The 21,218-nt window shown below is 37.6% G+C and overlaps 1 protein-coding gene across 5 annotated transcripts in view; it reads left to right on the top strand.

Moving 5' to 3' along the window:
• LOC134353594 (liprin-alpha-1-like) overlaps window positions 1–21,218 on the top strand; it is a 155,849-nt gene that overhangs the window by 72,690 nt on the left and 61,941 nt on the right. For 4 of the 5 annotated variants that reach the window (XM_063061692.1, XM_063061694.1, XM_063061693.1 and 1 more), the window contains exons 2-9: window positions 9,618–9,719; window positions 11,586–11,750; window positions 14,386–14,460; window positions 14,646–14,750; window positions 15,691–15,912; window positions 16,337–16,483; window positions 18,185–18,319; window positions 20,900–20,983. In XM_063061692.1, coding sequence (XP_062917762.1) covers window positions 9,618–9,719; window positions 11,586–11,750; window positions 14,386–14,460; window positions 14,646–14,750; window positions 15,691–15,912; window positions 16,337–16,483; window positions 18,185–18,319; window positions 20,900–20,983 — 1,035 coding nt within the window. Of the gene's footprint in view, window positions 1–9,617; window positions 9,720–11,585; window positions 11,751–14,385; window positions 14,461–14,645; window positions 14,751–15,690; window positions 15,913–16,336; window positions 16,484–18,184; window positions 18,320–20,499; window positions 20,578–20,899; window positions 20,984–21,218 lie in introns of all 5 variants that reach the window. The other variant, XM_063061695.1, reaches the window with a different exon arrangement.

Raw genomic sequence — 21,218 nt, 5'->3', positions numbered from 1 at the left:
CCTCATAACCATGTTAAGTTCATTCAAGTCATTGATTAAAAAGTGTAATCATTTTTAAAGTGATTACACCTTTCAATCTACTGAAAGGTAGATCTGTGAAGGTTGAATTCGCCCAACAATCTGCTTCTCATATCATAACTTGCAGAAAGGCTTTGTTGCTTGCTGAATTCCATTGACTCTCAGTTTTGCTATGACTCAAGTTTAACTACTTTAAATCACTCCATGAACATCTTTCATGCTATCTCTAACTTTTTACATAGACATAGGAGCAGAATTAGGCTACTCGGCATATCAATCACCACTGATCCTCCCCCCCCAACCCCCTTCCCTGCCCTTCTCCCTCGTCATTCTAAATTCCAGCAAGTACAGTACAGACCCAGAGCCATCAAATGTTCCTCGTATGATAACCCTTTCATTCCCAAAATCATCCTTGTGAACTGCCTCTGGGCACTCTCCAATGTCAGCACATCTTTTCTTGGATGAGGAGCCTAGAACTGCTCACAATACTCGAGGTGAGGCCTCACCAGTGCCTTATAAAGCCTCAGCATCATATCCCTGCACTTGTATTCAAGACCTCTTGAAATAAATGCTAACGTTGCATTTGCCTTCCTGACCACTAACTCAACCTCTGTTAATTTTTAGGGTGCTCTGCACAAGGACTCCCAAGTCCCTTTGCATCTCATATTTTTGGATTTTATCCCTGTTTAGAAAATAGTCTGCACATTTATTTCTTCTACCAAAGTGCATAACAATGCATTTTCCAACATTGTATTTCATTTGCCACTTTCTTGCCCATTATCCTAATTAAGTCAGCCTACCTGTTTTCTCAACTTTCCCCGTCTTAACAACTCTCGGCTCCTCTGATATTAAATTCCTGCTGATCGCTTAGATGCCCAAATCAAAACATTCCCCATTATGTTTTCACATTTGCCACTTCCCTTCAAGATGTTGCTTGGGTGGCTTTGATCACATGTCTTTGTGTGTCTGTCAGATTTTGTTTACTAATGCTCCTGTGAAATGCTGTGATCATTTGCTGAAGATGCATTATAAGTATTTGGTGTAAAGTCAAATAGCCGCTGATGAGTAGTTGATCCTTGTTCTTCTATGTCTTGACTCCCTCCAGTGCATTGTTAAGGAAACGGGTTCAAACAATTGGTAGGAAGGCCAGCTGCCAACCTCCCATCTGTTGATTCAAACGGGTAGAATTTTGTAGCAAATGGCCTTTTGTCATCTAAAAAATTGTGCTTGTAATAATGAAGCAAAAGTTTTTAATGTTACAGACCACTTAATTATTGCTGCCCTGCCCTTGGCATCCACCTATCTTTCTGGAAAAAAGACTAATCTCTGCAATTTTTTTCCTTTTGTCCCTTTACCCTTTTCCGACTTTTTTTTTCCAAAGGCATCTTCCCGATGCTATTGGATGTTTTTGCTTTGCATCTTTGAAATGTGTATTACTATCAGCACGAAATATTACCTGAATTATAAAGTTGTTGTCTGCATTAAGCCCCTGCTGTTCAAGTGTATGCTTATTCAAATTACCATGTGAGAAGCCGGTTAATTATTATTTCAAGTCTGTTAATTAAAGGTGGTGGACTTGCTTAAGACAAGGTTGACACTATGAACAATTGAATATTTATCCCCCTCAAACGGGTCTATTTATAGTTATACAAGTTGAGCACCCCTTGCTGAAATTCCAAAAACCTGTGAAATCCATCTATACTGAGTCATAGAGGTCATAGAGCTCATAGAGCTAGCTGCACAGCAGAGTGTAGCCATACCAACCACCAGTATTCATTTGTCCTAATCCTGTTTGCTAATATTTGATCCGTAGCCTTCTGTGTCTTGGTGATTGAAGTGCTTGTCTAGCGGTTACTTAAATGTTGAGGATACCTGGCCCTCATAATGTACCAGAATTGTGTTCCAGATTTCAGCTAGTCTCTGACTGAAATAGTTCTTCCTCAGATCACCAGTAAATCTTGTATTACTTATCCTAAACTTATGGCCTCCAATTTTAGACATATCTATTAAGGGGTAAAAGTTCCCACTAACTGCCATATATGCCTGCTCATAATTGAGTTCCATTGTGGGAGGGGGTCTTTTCTGTAGCTGTCTTTGCTCCAATGAAAATAAGCCCCATCTACACAGAATTTTCAGATAACTAAAGCTCTTTATCACAGGCAACATCCTGTGGAATTTCCTCTGCACCCAGGAAATTATGGATATTTGACAGTACAACAATAAAATTTGATTCCTGGGAGGAGATGTGTGGGGAAAGTAGCTTCCCAAAGTTATTTAGGGTTTGGAACAGGAAATAATTTGTATCTTGTTTGCCTATCTGCATGTTCAGTGAGGAGAAAACTAATTTGCGTTTAATAAATGCTGTATTTCTTCCGTTGTAAGATAACAAAAATCAATTGTTTACTACACAATGGAATATTAAGATGGTGGATACAGCTAGAAACTTGTTTTACCCAATATGTATTTAAATTAACTTTTAAATGTACCCATTAAGTAAGATTTGCTTTTTTTTAAAAAAAGTGAAGGTGAGGACAGTTCATTGTTCACAGGTTATTATAAAACTAAAAAGAGTAAGTTGACACTAAGCTTTCCTATTTGATTGTCATTGTCAAGTATGAATATTCAAAAATAATTGGATTATTTCTGTCCTGAGCAGAAAGGTCAGGAAACGACTTTCAAAGATGTTTACACCAATTCAGGTGAAAGTAGCGTGTGACTGGAGGCTTTTGAATACGCCTCTTGGAACTTTTTGGGTTTGCTTTACTTTTTGCATTGTTTCTTTTTTTTGTTGAAGTTAGAAATCTTTGCAGTATATATTGTTCTTTAAGCCAAGTGATCTTTGCATAGTTTTTAAAATACTTTCCTCTTTAAAATTTAGTTCAAATTCTTTTTCTTGACTGTAAGCTACTGCCTCCTGTCCCATGATCCTCTCATCTCCCTTTTGCCAATCACCTGTCCAGCTCTTGGCTCCATCCCTCCCCCTCCTGTCTTCTACTATCATTTTGGATCTCCCCCTCCACCTCGCACTTTCAAATCTCTTACTAGCTCTTCTTTCAGTTAGTCCTGACGAAGGGTCTCGGCCCGAAACGTCGACTGTGCTTCTCCCTAGAGATGCTGCCTGGCCTGCTGCGTTCACCAGCAACTTTGAGTGTTGTATTACTGCATCTATTGTCCCTTAGTGTTTATTTTCATATTGTATGAAGTAAAGTGTTATAGTAAGATAATGTTAACTTTCAAAGGCATCACTGCTGACATTTTACATTTACCATGAATCCTGAGTAGGACTGAGTGGTGGCACAAACCTTCACATGCAGGTTTTTTTGTCTTTAATGAGCTTTGCTTGCGGTACTTCATTTAAAAAAAATTACTGGTTCCTAGAGGATTATGGTCATCCAACACTTCGCCAACAAAGATAGCTGTTTCTATTTTACTCATTTTGGCTCATCTCCCTCTATTCCTTTCCTATCCATGTACCTGCCTTAATACTTAAATGCTATGGTTATACCTGCCTCTACCACCTCCTCTGGTAGCTTGTTCCATATACCCATCAGCATGAGAGTGTGTGTCTGCAACTGCACACACTATTCCATTGTCCTGCATTGCTGCGACATGTCGCCCCTTGCACGCAATGCTTCTGCCTATGAAGGCAAGTAAGCCTTCGTCCACCTGTGTTGCCAGTTTTGCAGAACCTCTCCCTCTAGGGTTGTTAGAGAACTAATGTCCCTCTGTATATTAATGCTTCCAAAGTTTCCAGCTGTTTCCTGTATGTCTGACCAGTACTATCTGACTCAAAATGCATTACCTCACACTTGTATGAATTTAATAACATTTTGCCACTTCATCGCCCCACTTTCCAGCTGATCAAAGTCCTTCTGTATCCTTGGGCAACTATTCTTGCTATCTGCAGTTCCAGCAATCGACCAACTTCCTTATCAGACCACAGGATTTCTCATCAATTATCACTTACATATAAACAACAAGGAGCCCAACACAGAGCCCTGCAGTACACCCCTGGTTACAGACTTCCAGTCAGAAAAATAGCCTTCTACAACTTTCCTGTGCCTCTTATCACCAAGGATACATTTATTTTTAATTCCTGATGGGGAAACTCAAAGTAATTTAAAAATTGTGATGTGACTTGCTTTCTGTAAACAAGATTCATTGGTTTGAAGTTCCAGCCATTGAACCTTTCTGAGTGTTCTTAGAGAATTGTAAACTGGAAAAATGTGTGGATGATGAGCTCTTATTTTGACTAATCTGTCTGATGCAAATAAAATGAAATGCACCAATTCACTGGAGATTTAAAAGTTGAACATCTTTTGTTTAACATTTCTCACCTATGATTTACGGTTGAAGTACCACATCAGTAATATTTAAGAAAAATATTTTTCCCACAAATCTAAGGCTACCAACACTACCTGAGTAGAAGCAGGAGTACAATGTATTTTACCTGATTTAGCTTCAGATTTTATGCTTCAGGGGTATATTTTTCATGGAATAAAGTCTTTTCTTTACAGTGGGATTTTTCTCCTTGGTATTGAGATGTTGCATAAATCTGTGAATGGCGACATGGGCACATTTGTAAATGCTGTTTATGAAGAACTAAGACAAATACTTTTAAATCACATTAAAATTGTAATGTGGTTAATATCTGACTCTTAGTGTACTGTAGCATTTTTGTTGTCATCAAGACAAAAATGTTAACAGTTCAAAAGTGGTTATTATTGATATGCAAAGGTTTGATAGTAACTTCCCCTGTAGTGGACATCTTTTACATCTAAGTAAATTGTTGCTTGATGTATACAGGTAAGTCCGATATACTATATACTGAAGAGGAAATGATCAATAATTGCGTGTATATACATCTCTAGCCATAGTGCACCTAATGACTCAAAGACTGTGTCCTCCTTCAAACTTAACACTTATTACACATTGTTAAAATAAGCAATTTGATTTGCCCCCATAGTTGAGAGAATCTCACCTCATAGCCTAAGACTCTTCTTCACATTGTTAACAACTTCACCAGTTTCTGTGTCATCTGCCAGCTTATTGATCATGAATTGTATGCCCACATTTTCCAAACCCTAAAACCTGTAAACCTTTCTTTCTAAACCTTAAACAGTACCTCAAATGTACCAATAACTGGATCAAAAACTGAAAAGCCAATTTAAAAACCGATAACAATGAATGCTAGAAATAATCAGATTATTCAGTGTCTGTGTATGGAGAAACAGAGCCAATATTTCTGTTCAATCTTTTGTCAGAATTGGAAAATGTGGAAAAACAAGAATAAATTGTTACCATCCCTAGGTAGAATGGCAAAAGGACGTAGAACATATGAAATACCTGGAATATAGTGCAGATATTTTAAGGCATTGAGTATATGAAATAGATTCAGATATAAAAGTTCCTCCCCCACACCCATACAATCATCCACACAGTCCCACAAGATTAAGTATTGAGGAGTAGTAGATACTTCTGCGTGAATGCTTTTAACACAGCACAGTGTTGAGAGTTCGTTCTGGACCCAATGATAGGGAAGTCCTGGGTGACCGGATGCCAGGCTCTTCTGCACAAGCTTAATCTGAACTAGCACATGCCTCTGACTGGTTTGAGGATTAAATCCTTTTGTCTGTTCGTAGCGCAGTTGTTGTACAGATGGATGGTTTTACCCAGATCCAAAAACGGGTATACCCAGAGTATCACTTTGCATTGCAGTGAATTTGTATTGCTCTGTGACAGATATGTTGAATAGAAGGCAAGTTGTGGGATGTTGCTTATGGGGACATTTTGTGAAACACCTGTGTTCTACCAGGTGAATAATTTATTGGTATTCCATTAAATATTAATTCAGCCTGTAAGTGGATATGCAATATTATGTACAGTGGCTTTTTTCTTTAGAACATTGTAGATAACGCTGTAAATTTCTTGTTAATGTGGATTTTGCTTTAAGGTAGTACAGAAGCAGTTTATTACAGATGCTGAAAATGAAAAATGCTTGAGCTGTCTGTAATTCTGAATGCTGAAGTAATATTCAAGTTTATTTTCTGGCATGAAAGTATCTCCACATAGTTCTTGCATATCTTCAGCCCTTTCCACATGATGCTGAATTATCCAGATGTATGGCATTAAGCTGGAACCCAATGATCTACACAGGTCTACTGTATCATTTAGAATCGTGAATTCCATTTCTTTACTGGAGGCACTGAAACTCTGGCTTTTGTACATTTTGACCTGCTTAGTTTGTGAGACTGAGTGTCTCCAGTAGAATAGCTCATTCCTACTGTCTAACGTGTCCCCCAGCTAACCAATCAATAATAGAACGATTGGTTGGCAAGATGGGGATACATCCCTACCAAAGGAGGTGTTAGGCACTTACCTCTGCAAGCCTGTGAATCCTCCTTGGGCAAGGTGTAGCACCTATTTAACCTTTAACCCCCTCTCTTCCCCCCCCCACCCCCAGATGAAGATCATGTGAAGCCTTGGGATTGGATGGTGATATGAGCAGCGGGTGCACAAGTCCTGGTTATATGACCTTTGACACTAGGCAGTCGGTCTCTGACATGAGAAGGTCTGCAGATGCTGGAAATCTAAAGCAAGACACAAATTGCTGGAGAAACAGCAAGTCAGGCAGCATCTATGAAAGAATAAACAGTTGATGTTTGTGTGGCGACCCTTCTTCAGAACTGGGAAGGAAGGGGAAGATCCCTAAATAAAAAGGTGGGGGAGGGGAAAGAGGCTAGCTGGAAGGTGAAAGGTGAAGCCAGGTGGCTGGGAAAGGTCAAGGGGTGGAGAAGAAAGAATTTGATGAAGGATAATGGACAATTGGAGAAAGGGGATGAAGAGGGGACCCAGAGTGAAGTTGTAGGAAGGTGAGAAGTGAAAGGTCAGATTGGAGAATGGTGGGGGGGTGCAGAATTTGTTCACTGAAAGGAGAAGTCAGTGTGCATGCATCAGTATTGCTCTTCTATCCTGACTGTGGCCTCATCTTGGCGCAAGAGGAGGCGGAGGATTGACGTGTCGGAAAGGTATCAGAATTACAATGTTTGGCCACCGGGAAGTCTCACTTGTGTCAGATGGTATGGTAAATCCTCCAATTTACGACGGATCTCACCAATGTAGGGGAGGCCACATCGGGAGCACCGAGCACAATAGACTACCCCAATGGATCCACTAGTGAAGAGTTGTCTCACCTGGAAGGACTGTTTGGGGCCTTGAATGGAGGTGGAGTTGGTGTATGGGCAGGTGTTGGACTTGGGTCACTTGTAGGGATAAGTGCCTGGAGGGAGATTATTTGGGAAAGACGAATGGGCAAGGAATTGCGAAGGAAGGGATCCCTGCGGAAAGCAGAGTGGGGGGAGGTAAAGATACATTTCATGGTAGGATCCTTTTGGAGATGGCGGAGGATAATGTGTTGGATGTGGAGGCTGATGGGGTGGTAGGCAAGGACAGCAGCGGAAGATGGGGTGAATGTGGATGTTCAGAAAATGGTGGAGTTGCAGGTGAGGGTAGCATTAATAGCAGAGGGAGAGAATTCCTGTCCTTTAATGAAGGAGGACATATTTGAATCCTGGAATGGAAAGCTGCATCCTGGGAGCAGAAGTGGAAGAGGCCAAGAAACTGAGGAAAATGAAATAGCATTTTTAGAGGAGATAGGGTAGGAAGAGGTATAGTTGAGATGACCATGGGAATCAGTAGGTTTATAAAAAGTGTCTGGTTTGGAGAAAGGGGAGGAGTTGAGAATCTCTGAAAACTCTTGTAAAGACACTGTAAAAGAGAAGGCAATGACAAGCCACTTCTGTAGAAAAATATGCCAAGAACAATCATGTTCATGGACAGACAATGATCGCGTATGTCCTATGTCACAACACAATACAAACAAATGAATAAGTTAATGTCATTTGTAGGGCTAAAATGCTAACTGAGAATTTTTTTTCTTGATTCCTGAAAGTACATGATATCATTAAAAAGCTGAGAGTTCTGGATGCAGGAATGGTGATGGAATTTTACTGTAATATTGAAGCCTACATTGTAGACCAAGTCATTTCTCTCGCAAGCTGCTCTAGCACAGTGGAATTCACCTGACATTATAGGAAAAGCAGTCTTGATATATAATTTTGACAGAAACTAGAACAACTTCAATCTCTCTAGTTATTGCCCAGTCAGTCTTCTCTCAATCTTTAGAAAACTGATGAAGGTGTTGTCAACAGTGCTATCAGGTGGCACTTAACTTGCCAATAACCTAGTCACCAATATCCAGATTGTCTGACACCCTCAACATTCATTCCTTTTGTACAGTGACTGACTTCTCACCTGTGTTCACCCAATCACGCTTCTCAAAGTGTGGAGTGTAACTATACCAGGACTCTGCAGTATACATCCCCATTGCCGAAGCTAGGTCACTTTAATCTCTTTGAATTGCAGTGTATGTAGATTTAGGGGTCAAACTACGTCATTGATTCATTTACTGAAGGGTGTTATAGAATGGGCCATGCTCTAAACATCCAGAAACAAGTAGCCTCTGCCAATGTGGGTCCCCAGGGACCATGAGGAGACTTTGAAAATGTGAACTGCTTGCCAAATGTTGGTGATGAAATTGACTGTTGCCTTCAGTACATCAGCACAAGGCTGTCTCGGGACAAGAGTTTGTAGATGGTCATACCCAACCCAATTCACATATTTGGCAGTACTGAACCGAGGGAACCTGTGTGCTTCCAAAACATGCATTTCCTATCATGCTATCATTTACAAAATATCTGGATAGGTAAATGGAAGAGCAGGGCTTAGAGGGATATGACCAAGGAACAGGAAATTGGGAATAGCTGGGTTGGCATGGATCTGTGCTGTATAATGCTATTACTCTGACTACCTGCTTAAAGTATTTTTGTTTTGTTTTCTTGATGCTTAAGGCATTCTACTTTTAGCTTGCAAGCCTGGCTGCCATTATAGACACATCAGGATATTTAAAATGCATTGGCCCTAAAATTAAATTTAATGATGAATAGCAGAGGTGAGTTTTGCTTGCTGTCTTAAGCAATTCTCAGTAATATTCATTATGTAGACTTGGAGACCTTTGCTTTTTGGTCTCACTACCTTTCTCACTATAATTAAAGCTGAAATAATATGAGGGTGTGATTAATTTATTCCAGTGTAGCTGTGCTAAAGGATACTTGATTCGTTCGTGATGCTGCATTTATAAGTTGTATCTTGTCTATATCAGTGAACATTTGAGGTTTGGATTGTCTGTCATAATGTAGTCCAAAATTTAGACCCTTCATTGAGGGATGACTGACACCCAGCATCTTCACTTTAGTAATGTAGGAAATTTTGGCGTGAGAACAGAATGAAAGTATTTAAATAAATCCTTTCAGATTTGTGAAGCTCCCTTCATGTATGGAGACATCAGTTCTTTACCATTCAATACTTGTCTATTGATTACAGCTGAATAGGTTGCAACTAGAGCACTAAAGTAGAAGGTAAAAATGCTTCTATTGTACTGTGAATTTCTGGGTTTGGAAAGAGGTTAAAATATTTGATTTAAGTACTATTTAAAAAGTAAAATGTCCAGAATTTAAAATAGTTGCTGTTTGTTTTTACAGGAGTTTGCAGCACTTACAAAAGAATTAAATGTATGCAGAGAGCATTTGCTGGAAAGGGAAGAAGAAATTTCAGAACTGAAAGCAGAACGAAATAACACCCGGGTAAGAGTTCAGAATGAACAATTTTTCATTTAATTTGACTTGACTTACAACAAGACTTGAAGTTGCTAGTGGAGCTGTGAATTAGAAGCCTGTAAATATAGTAAATTCTTGGTTAACTCTTTTTAAAGTAACAAAGAAACGTGTGTTTATAACTTGGTGGGCTCCTGATTTCTACATCTCATTGAATCAGGTTTAATATTGTTGGCATATGTCATAAAATTTGTTTCAGTACAATAAACAATTTTTTAAAAATTATAAATTGTAGTAAGTACAAATGTATGCAAAAAGTGGGAAAAAGTAGTGAGGTAGTGAACATGGGTTACAAGCAAAATTACAAAATGCTGTACTCAGCAGATTGGACAACATCTGTGGAGGGAAACAGAGCCAGATTTTCAGGAGGATTACTGAATGCTGAATGTCAATTTGTTGGTTAGCCATAATTTTATTTTGCCACTCTTCATCAATCAAACATGCTGTTTAATCTGGAAGTTTAGATTAAGTGGTGTAAAGTGTGTTGACATTTGGACTTTGAATGTTGAAGTTGCAAGAAAAGCTCAAAACAAAGTAATTTCAAGTTTAAACATTTTTATTGATAGAATTGTGCTGTTGTTACTTTTTAAGACTCGAACTACAGATTCCTAAATGGCGTCCTGCAGTGCTTCCTGTTATATCAAATTATTGTCAATAATTTAACAGTGGAGCTTTCAGTATTCCTTTCTTGTTATTAGCAAACACTCCAGGAGGGAGAATCTGATGACCACAACTGAGTGGTTAAGTGTGTTGTTATTCAGATCAGAAAACAGTAAGGTATTGTTTCTGGTTCATGCTGAGTCTGCTGATCTGAGCAAGTGCTGAACTCAGAGCCATTAAATCTGACTGCCTGGTAATCAAGCCCTAAGAGTTAATATTCTTCCTGATCAGGTGAATTATACTGCAGCATGTAAGTTATTGGATTCTCCTTTTTCCTGACACACCCTCATAATCATGAGCCAGCACTTGGGAAGCTACTGACATATGTTGTGCTGTTTTTGGCATAGGTGTGGAATTTGGGCTTACTAGGTTTCAGTTACTGAGTTTTAGAGTACCGTGAACTGTATCGCCCCCATATCCAAGAAAGGATGTGCTGGCATTGGAAAAGGGGCAGAGAAAGTTTATCAGAATCATCCCAGGGATGAAAGGGTTAACATTTTGAGGACCATTTATTGGTTCTGGTCCTGCAGTATCTGGTTTAGAAGGATCAGGAGGACATCTCATTGAAACCAGCTGAATATTGGAAAACTGGACTACGGAAAGGATGTTTCTAGTAGTGGGAGAGTCTAGGACCACAGGGCACAGCCTCAGAATAAAAGAACTGAGATGAAGTATTTTTTTTAGGCAGGTGGTAATGAAACTGTGGAATTAATTACCACAATTGGCTGTGGAGTGCAAGTTGCTGGGTATATATAAAGTGGAATTTGATATGTTCTTGATCACTGAGTGTGTCAAAGGTTACGAGAAGAAGACAGGAGAATGAGGTTGAAAGGGAGAAATAAGTGAGCCATGATCGAATGGCGAAGCAGACTCGATGGACCCATGTTTTATGGTTTTATGACTTCAGTTTTTTTACTGTTGCCAACAAGGAATCCTGGATAAAGTGTCCTGTTTATGTATATTAAAATGTTCGCTTTCAGTCTATTTACTTTCAATATCCATTGAGGTCTGGAGAATTTGGTCTATAAAATGAAACCATAATTGCAATAATACCAGTTTTAATAATTCATTGAGACATTTGAATTATTCTGTGACTACATTGCTCCCTACAGTACTCTGACATATTTTGAAAATGTTTAAATATAGCACTTATTGAATTTTTATTTTATTTTGCAGCTCCTTTTAGAACACCTTGAATGTCTTGTTTCCAGGCACGAACGGTCACTCAGAATGACTGTAGTGAAGAGACAAGCTCAATCTCCAGCAGGTGTATCTAGTGAAGTAGAAGTTCTTAAAGCACTCAAATCATTATTTGAACACCATAAAGCTTTAGATGAAAAGGTATTGTGTTTCTCCATATCAAGTTATCCCAGTCATTAAATTTCACAATGGTTTGCTTTCCCTGATGTCTCAGATTACGATAATCAAAGATGATACTACGAAAATATCTGATTCACTACAGTTAACCTAAAAATAATAAGTTTCTAGCTGGTTTAAATCTTCAGTTAAGTATTTTAAAATTTCAAAGTCAGAAGTACATTTATTATCGAAGTATGTATGCTGTATACAACCTTGAGATTCGTTTTGTAGGCAGCCACACAAGAAAAGAAACACAGTGGCATCCATTTATAAAATAATTCCACACAACTAGGACTATCAAACACCCAATGTATGGAAAAAAAGAACAAATCGTGCAAACAGTGTGAAATTAAGCTAATAACACAGAGACCATTAACTGCAGAGTCCCCAAAAGTTAGTCCAGAGCCAGTTCAGCACTAAGGCAAGTGCCGGTGGTTGCAGGCCACAGCTGCAGAGTCAGTTCAGCACTGAAGCACGTAAACCTTGCGGAGTAGTGAGCTAAATACCATTTCATCCTTTGCTCTCGCCCTTGATGCCTTGATCAAATTGCACAAATAGTTTACCAAAATAACCACATGGAGCATGACCTGCAGAGTTCCTAAAAGTGAGTCTTCAGCTGTGGGCTGTGTTCACCACTGAGGCAAGTGAAGACTGTCCAGGAGCCAGTTGGCTGCAGCGCAACAACTGCTCTCAAACCTGGAAACGTGAGACCCAAGACCTCCTGCCCAATGGTCATAGTGAGAAAAGAGGGACCGGTCAAACACAGGCAGAAGCTGCAGAACACCTGTTTATGTTCTGCTCTCGTCCTCAATGATTGTAATCTTGCTTGATGTTTTAATCAGTGTGGAGTAATGGAGCCAGCCACAGGCTTGTCTTCTGTCATCAGTTCTCATTGCAAGTGTACACACCCAGCGATGGCCTCCCTGGCAGGACCTGCACTCTTGAATCTAGTTCACTGTATCTCCAGGAGATCACAAAACCACCAGATAATTTAGTTGTTTCAAAAGAACATCCTTAAAAGGGAAATTACAGGCTGCAGACTGCAGCAATCACAGTTCAGAAGTGAGCATCCACTAGAGCATCTCGTATTTTGTAAGCTGTCCGAAAAAATGTCGTTGTTGATTTCTGGCACCATCTTGCTAATTTTGGTGTTTTGGTAGAATAGCTAATCTTTCGAGGTATCCTGTCAGTTTGCTGAAGGTTTGAATGGAGGCTGAGTAAAGAGGAAGGCATTTATATATATAAAAGGTATACTTCATTGCTTAACAGAAAGTACATGTTTCTGAAAGCAGCTGTTTTGTGGGAAAAAAATTGGGAAAAATAATGAAAAGCTCGATCCATGTCTCCTTCCTCATGATCAACATTTTTTGTTTGCTCCCATTTAACAAATCTGAAAAATTAACAATAAAAAAAGTAGCCAACTAATTTTGCATGCCACATTTGGACACATTTTTTCCCACTTATGCATCTGATGCAGCAGTCTCTTTACTAAATCTATCCATTTCTTTGCATTTTTTCCTCTTCATTCCCAGCTTAAAGCTCAGATATGTGGCTAAGCTCCTGAGTAGTTAAACTAATATACTGTACCTCTAGCTAATATCCATTTTTGCTCACCTGTCCTTGACTTTTTAACAATATTGCTAAAATCAAAAGTCCAGTTAATAGTGATTACATAATTGCGGTGTTAAAGTGGTAATTGTGTAGTACACGTACTTGTATGGTTTTTTTTTATATTTGCTTCTGCCCTGCTCCCTTCACTTTTTCAAACTTAAACTTGGGAAAGTATAGATTGTGAACTTGAAAGTCATGAATGCTAACTTTAGTTCTATTACAAAATAGACTTTGAATTAAATGAACCTCCTTTATGCTGTCCGAGCAACCATTTATGGTTGCACGTCAACAAGAGTTCTTTATAAATCAACTCTAAATGTTTATTTTTCAATACGTTTATAAGGACTGAAGTGAGAGAATTAAAATTCTGAATTTGAGAACAATGAAAGTGAATGTTGAAGCACTTTTGGGGCAAGATGGGGTAGCAAGATGAAATTTTAGAAGTAGATTACATTTGCAGTATATTCCAAAATTAAAGCAAAGCATGATGAAATAAGTTTAAGAAATTGCTGCACTGTTTTTGTGTTTGATTTTTATGGAAGCAGCAAAGTGAGGTAAATTGACTGTGCTGTTTCTGCAGAGGTTTCTTTTGCTAATTGTAAGGTGAATAAATCTTGTGAGAAAGCCCAGAATTGAAGAATAAGCATTCAGAAGGAAAGATTAGATGCAGTAGAAATTAACAGATGAATATTTGATTTTTTTTTTGCTTGGGAATGAAGTTCCCTTGGGACAATTGAAACTGTAAGCTGAACATGCTGTCAGATAGTACTGATGCAAGAGTTTTTGGGCTTCCATTCAGCCATTACTACCTAAAAGAAACAGATGCAGTTGTCTGCCATGCGGTACTGATTTGATCTCTACTATAGAGATTAGTAAAAATGTACTGTAGCAGTTTAACTCCATACAAAGGGCTAGAAACCAACCTTAGTGACATGTTTATTCAAATAGGATTGCAAACTTGAATTGTGTGGAATGAATTTTAAAATATGTTTTTGCTCTTTTCCAGGTACGGGAACGGTTAAGAGTAGCACTTGAAAGAGTCAGTGCTTTAGAAGAAGAAATTGTAATTAGAGAGAAAGAGGTGTGTTGAGTGTTTGTGGAATTTATTGGCACCCAAATCCTCTTAGGAAGTATATTCTTTTGGATGAAATGCATAATTGGCAGCATTTCCATCACCTTGCTTGACAACTGAAGTATTCATTACAAGACACTTAAGAATTTTAAATACGTTGATTTAATTATGCAACTCATTGTATTTTCTTTCAGCTGTCCTTAATTAAAGAGCAAAACTCCCATCCTCCGAAGAAAAGTGTAACAGATACATCTGATGAAAATCATAGTGGCGATAATTTACCTAGCACAAATGGCGTGGTATGATGTACTGGATGTTTTTTAGATTTCATTTTTGTTTGCTTCCTATAATTAGCCATGTTGTACGCTAATGGTAATTGCGAGTGTTTTAATTGGTAGGGAGGAATTATCTCTTCTGTGGAAGAAATGCAGATTTCAGGCCTGAGATTTCATAGAAAGTTTTATCCAAAAGTAAAACATAACAGCACAGTGTCGGCCATTAAGACCATTATGAAATAGAGCAGATATAGATAATGCTTCAAAGCTATATTAAAATCCTTAATTCTTGTGTTCTTATACAAATATTTATTTCATAAACATTTCATATTGAATTGAATCTATTTAAATCTTGCATCCACCCCAGCAATGTGATGGAGCAAAAATCTTTGCATTATGACTCCATTGTAATGTACAGACATTGTGAATTTGTAACTTTAATAGCTGTAGAAAGAAGCTGTCAGTAGCCCATTGGTCCTGGTTTTAATGCTGCGGTACTGTTTGCCAGACAGAAGCAGCTGAAATAGTTTGATTGGGGTGACTGGTGTCCCTGATGATCTTTCAGGCCTTCTTTATGTACCTGCTAATATGAGCACATTGTTAGAGAGCAAGGCAACTGTATTAAGAATACTACTGAAACTGTTCCAGACAAGATATTATATAACCTGATTGCCACTAAGATCGCTTCAGGACCATGGGGCCTAATGAGCTTGCCTCTAGACATGCATTGGAAGCCAGCTTTTCCATGTGGGACTTGAAATTCACACAGCACCCATATTCATATCATTATATGTAAACACTGGCTTAAATCTAATTAAGAGTGATGTTCAGCAAATCTAAAACTTTCTGCATATATTCTGTGAATGATACATTTTCATGGAGAGTTCTACAGCAATCTTTTTTGGCAAAAGACTGTGTGTAATTAAAACAACTAAAGTAAGATTTTTGCTGCTTTTTATTTTAGAGATTTTCTAATAGTTCTATAAGTCATGATGAAGATTTGATTAAAGTAATAGAGCTTCAGGAAACAATAGATAAACAAAGTAAGGAGAACGGGCAGATGAAGGATCGACTGGCTGCTCTCTCTAGTAGGATATCAGAACTTGAAGAAGATCTGGATACAGCCCGTAAAGACTTAATTAAGTCTGAGGAAATGAACACTAAACTTCAGAGGGATTTGCGTGAGGTAAGAATTGTAGGGTAAAACTACCAAAATGGAAGTGTGAATTGCATGCCTAATAGTGATGAATAAACAGATTTTTGAGGTTTAGTTATTATGAACATTTATCATTCACAACTCGTGGGAGATTCAGTACTTTGTAGTAAGTGGCTAATTTACCCAAAACCTAGATATGGATTGTAGCAAAGGCTGCAGGTAAATTCCCCATGCTGGCATAAAGGCATTTCCATACACATTAAGGTAATTTGAATTTTATCAAGATTCTTAAACGCACTTGTAATTTATATACATAGAAATACCATCTTTTAGAGGAAATATTTAAAGAGCAATAAATGGATTCATTAGTTTGAGATAGAATATTGAAAGAAGTGGATAAGTTGAGTGAAGAAGGAACAGTGACTGATTCTCGTATATCTTCTGATTATAATAGGCCATGGCTCAGAAAGAAGACATGGAGGAAAGGATAACAACACTTGAAAAACGCTACCTCAATGCACAACGAGAATCTACATCTGTACATGATCTTAATGATAAACTTGAAAATGAACTTGCCAATAAAGATGCCATGTACTTACAGGTACTTGCATTAATTGACAGAAGTGTTCTGATTATTCTGTTTTGCATGTTTTCATCACTTAGTAATGAAGCACTCAGTTGAAAGCAAAATCTTACTGAATAGAGAGGAACAGAGATTATGCTTGTTAAGGCAGCAGAATGACTCCTGTAGCTGTGAAGTTGAAAGTGATTAACAGTGAAAATATGCAAATACAACTGTCTCTATGTTAGTATTCTCCTGCTGCTGTCTCTATTGAAGTACTAGGATGTAGAGAACTATTCAGTTTTCATTTCTAGCAGGAAGTGTTCGACTTTATAGCTTGAAATTTAAGATAAACTGTATAAATAGGTATTTGACAAACCTCAAATTATTTGTTTTGTCATTGAAGGGAGTGCACTCAAAGTTTCTCTGGGCAAATATGTATTTGGGTACTTAATATTTTTGTCTAAGTACTGCTGTTCTACAATTTCACTGAATATTTCCATTTAAACTTTTTGTCCACACTTGTAATTTTGTAGTTTCTATGTATGCGTTTCATATTTTGTAATGGATTAGTTGAATGAACACATTTGATAATAGCTGCCTCAACAAATTTTTTAGTCAGCCTTGATATTTTCATGCTAAAAGTGGCAGTTGACATAATGTTGAATTTCTTAGCTGTGAAGAAGAAAAACAAAATCAAATGAATTAAAATCCTTTGTCCAATCTGCATCAGTAAAGGTGGTTAATGGTTTGAATGGGTTCTGATCAAAGGATGCACAGCTTTGCTGAACTTTACAAAATATTGTAACACAAGATGGAATCTTTAGTTGCCAAGACATATTTAAATGTTTAATCTCCATTAAGTTTACAGTTCCACTCCAAAGCAAGGTGAACTAACTAAAATTAACTACCGTGTAATAATAATAACAGGTAGTAAACATTGGAGGAATGCTGAATATTTCTGAAAATTAAGTTCCTTTTATATCGTGATGCTACATATTTAAATATAAGATAATTCACCTTCTCCGTATTTTGGGCTCCAAATAAGATAAAGACCAGATATAGAATAAAGATGCATATTCTTTATTATTCGTTTTCAGATCTGAAATAGATTCTGTTACGCAGCAACAGTTAACCAAATTCACCCAATATTTGATAGAACAAGTATATTGGTCGTCTTCAGTTTTCTGTGTTTTCTTTGTTGTTGCAGATTGGCGAGTTGGGGGGGTTTGGGTTTGTGAGTGTTTGTTTCTTCTTTGTGCTTGGGTGGGGTGGTGGTTGATCTCTTTTTTTCCAATGTTTTTTCTGTATTTCATGGCTCACTGGCAGAATACAACTCTGAGATTTGTCTTCTCATACATATTTTGATAATAAAATGAACCTTTTGAAGCCAAAAGTTCTCATAGGGTGATGGGAAATCGTCTAGTGTAGAAAGTTGAAGAGAATATACCAGGACGTTGAAATAATTCCTATGTTATGATTCAGTCCTAAAAACTGACAGGATGTGGGCTGTTAGGGTCTTGATTTAATTCCCTGGTTAAAAATAATGTAACTAGCAAACTTCCAGTAAGTTTGCTGGATCTTCAAACCACAGTTGTCTGGGTTCCACACCATCGCCTTCTCTATCCACTTGTGTTTTACCTGACTTGAACAAATATTAGGATTGTTCTTTAAGTATTTCTACAACTGCTTCTGCATTGGGACTGACTAGATGTTAATTTGTTACAACTGCAAATATAGAGTGAAGAGAAGAACCGTCAGTTGCAAGAGCGGCTGGAACTAGCTGAGCAAAAACTACAGCAGACTCTCAGAAAAGCAGAAACACTACCGGAAGTAGAAGCAGAGTTGGCACAAAGAGTGGCTGCACTCTCAAAGGTAGGGCATTAAATCTACAGGGAGCTTGAATGTAATAAACTGCACTAGGATCACAAGACAATGAAAGTGAATTAATTTTATAACTGACATGTTTGTTATGTTTGCTTAATGTTGAGTAACAAACAAAATTGAAAGTGAATGGATCATTTAGTGATTTTCACTTTTCAAAAGGAAATAATAATGAATGGAGAAATTATGACATTTCAGAGATTAAAACCTTTGTCACCTCTTGAGTTGTAATTGATAACTAATAACAAAGGATGTTCCCAAGAATGTGGGGTGTTCTACAGGGCAGCTTGAGCTTGAGTATTGGTTTTTGCCATGTCTATCAACTGAAATTCAACTGAACATAATCCAAAATTCAAGTGAGCATAATCCAGGAGTACAGCAGCATTTTGTTTCTGAGAAAAGGCCTCTTCAAAAATCTGTTTTTTTTTGTGTGTGTAAAATGTCAGGAGGAAAATGGTCCATGCATCAAACACATACATAACACCTCAAGCAAATAAAAACAAGGTGCTTCATAGCTTGTTGTTCTGAGCCTACAGAGTAAACCTGGCACAAGATGAAAACCAATATAGTAGGACAATTGGAACTGGGGTTGGCTGTGATTGAAAGCTATTGTCTTTTTTTCTTTTTGCACCATCTATTTCATAGCTTTAGGGGTCCTTCCTGAACTTGCTGACCCAGATCTGGTTGTATTTGCCTCTACAATTCTGTATCATGAGCCATGTAATGATGTCTTAGTTATACATGATTTGAATATTGCAGAATTGTCATGGGAAATCTTAATTTCATAATGCATATCTGCTTGCAATATTGTTGAAATAAAGATGACAATGAATTGGCCATTTTGCATTTCTCACAAGAAAGAATTTTTTTTATTTGAAAAAAAATTGTACTGCCATGGAATGAGATAATTCATCTCACTGTGTTCATTCAGGTTCTATACAAAGAAATCCAGCTAACCCTACTTCCTTGCCCTGTTCTTTAGCCCTGCAAATTCTTTCCTTTCAGATTCAGATGTTACTGCACGTAGACAAACTTAAAACTTTGGCCATGGCAGATAGTATAGAAAACAGACCAAGTAAAACAAAGATCTATAACTCATAACACATTATAAAATATATTGTAAATTAAACTTCAAGAATTTTGTTGTCCTTCATATATTATTATAGACATTAATTTGAATTTATGTGCATTTATGAGAAATGTAGATGAGAATCAATAGTTGTATCTCAAGAAAACATGTTTCTTAAATTTAATTTAAAGGCAGAGTGAGTTGTTTTACTGTTCATCTTAAACTGAACACTCCTGTTAGTAGTGCCTCATTAATCCAGGGAAAATGAAGACTGTTGCATGAGGATGAGTAACTACTTTAGTTGCTAATTTGAGCAGACGTAGGACACAAAACTGGAGGATGGACAGAATGTCCTGCTTCTGTAGACAGAATACAGCGAGAAAGTCCAGAAGATAAGGTAGAAACTGGTCCCAGTTGTAACTTTTTATGAAATTTCAAATGATGACTGCCCTAAATTGAAGTGCCCCATTTCCGGGGATTAGAGATAGTTGCCCAAAATAAGCAGGAACCTTCTCAGTGGTTACTAGCAGCCAAGGAGTCAGAAGACCAATATTGCCAATTCCTAGGGTTAAATATTCCAGGTAGTGTGTGATAGCTTGAAGACACATTTGCTGCTTGAAGACACAGACGAGTGAGTGTCAAACATCTGATAAGCATGATGGACAAAATGAGTAAGATTGACTTCTACATTGAAATCCAATTATTTTGTGTACTTTATTAAATTAAAGATTTGTCTGCTTTAAGTATAGCAGTTAATTGAACTTTGGTTCTGAATTGATTCTGAATATAATTGATGTGATTGTTATTTTGCTAAATTGAACAATATTTTTATGGTAATTATAATGTATTAAGTCTTTAGTAAAGATAATTATTTCATTCCATAATATAAGCCAGTCAGTTATACAGCATTTAGTCTATGTACGTAACCGTTGGTCCATATATACATGTCCTCTTTTATGAGCTTGTATCTGATATCCTATTTCGTACATTTATGGATAAACTAATCAGTATTCATCTTCGTCTGTTTCCCTTTTTAGTATGGTAGTCCTAACAACAGTAACCTTTCTTTCTACTGTTTCCTGTACCTGTCTGCCTTTCTTAGTCTGATCCTTCCTTTTCTTCTGAAGAGTCTACCCTCATGGAAGCTAAACTGACGGAACTGAGCTCCATGCTTAGGAAGGTAGATGATACAATGTTCCAGTCACTGTCTTGTGCTTGCTGCTTGTTGCCTTCTGCAAACGTGGCAGTTGAAGCTTAGACCTTGTAATAAGCTTGCTGAACATTAAAGCTTCAAAACTATGCACAGCAGTTCAAAAAAAAAAATCATCTATGTGCTTCTGTCATCTTTCCGTAAAATGCCATGGGCTTTTGGGAGACCACTGGCTGAAGCTTACTCTAAACTCGACCTATGCTTCTTGGAAAACTTTAAAAATTTCATAGAGGTTTATTATTTCAAAGTACAAACCTGAGATATTTGACAATGGTATTTATTTATTTGTCAGGCGGAAGAAAGGCATGGAAACATTGAAGAAAGGTTACGGCAGTTGGAGGCACAGCTCGAAGAAAAGAATCAAGAATTGCAGCGAGTATGTTGGTTGGGAGTTTCCATGTTCCCATTTATTGAATCTAAAATGATAAATCTGAAACTAAAAATAGAATCTTATGCAACTTGTAATATTAGTGCATGGATTCTTTTGTAACTTTATAGACTTGCTCACAGTATAAACTGTAAACTACTTTAATAAGGAAAAAAAATCCTAAATTTCCTTTTCAGTGTAGGATTAGTGTAAATGGGTGAATGGTTGCTGTTTGGTATGCTGG

Source organism: Mobula hypostoma, chromosome 11 (assembly GCF_963921235.1).
Source record: "Mobula hypostoma chromosome 11, sMobHyp1.1, whole genome shotgun sequence".
Classification (NCBI taxonomy): domain Eukaryota; kingdom Metazoa; phylum Chordata; class Chondrichthyes; order Myliobatiformes; family Myliobatidae; genus Mobula; species Mobula hypostoma.
The sequence above is the reverse complement of the archived record's forward strand: the minus strand, read 5'-3'. Positions and strand labels throughout refer to the sequence as shown.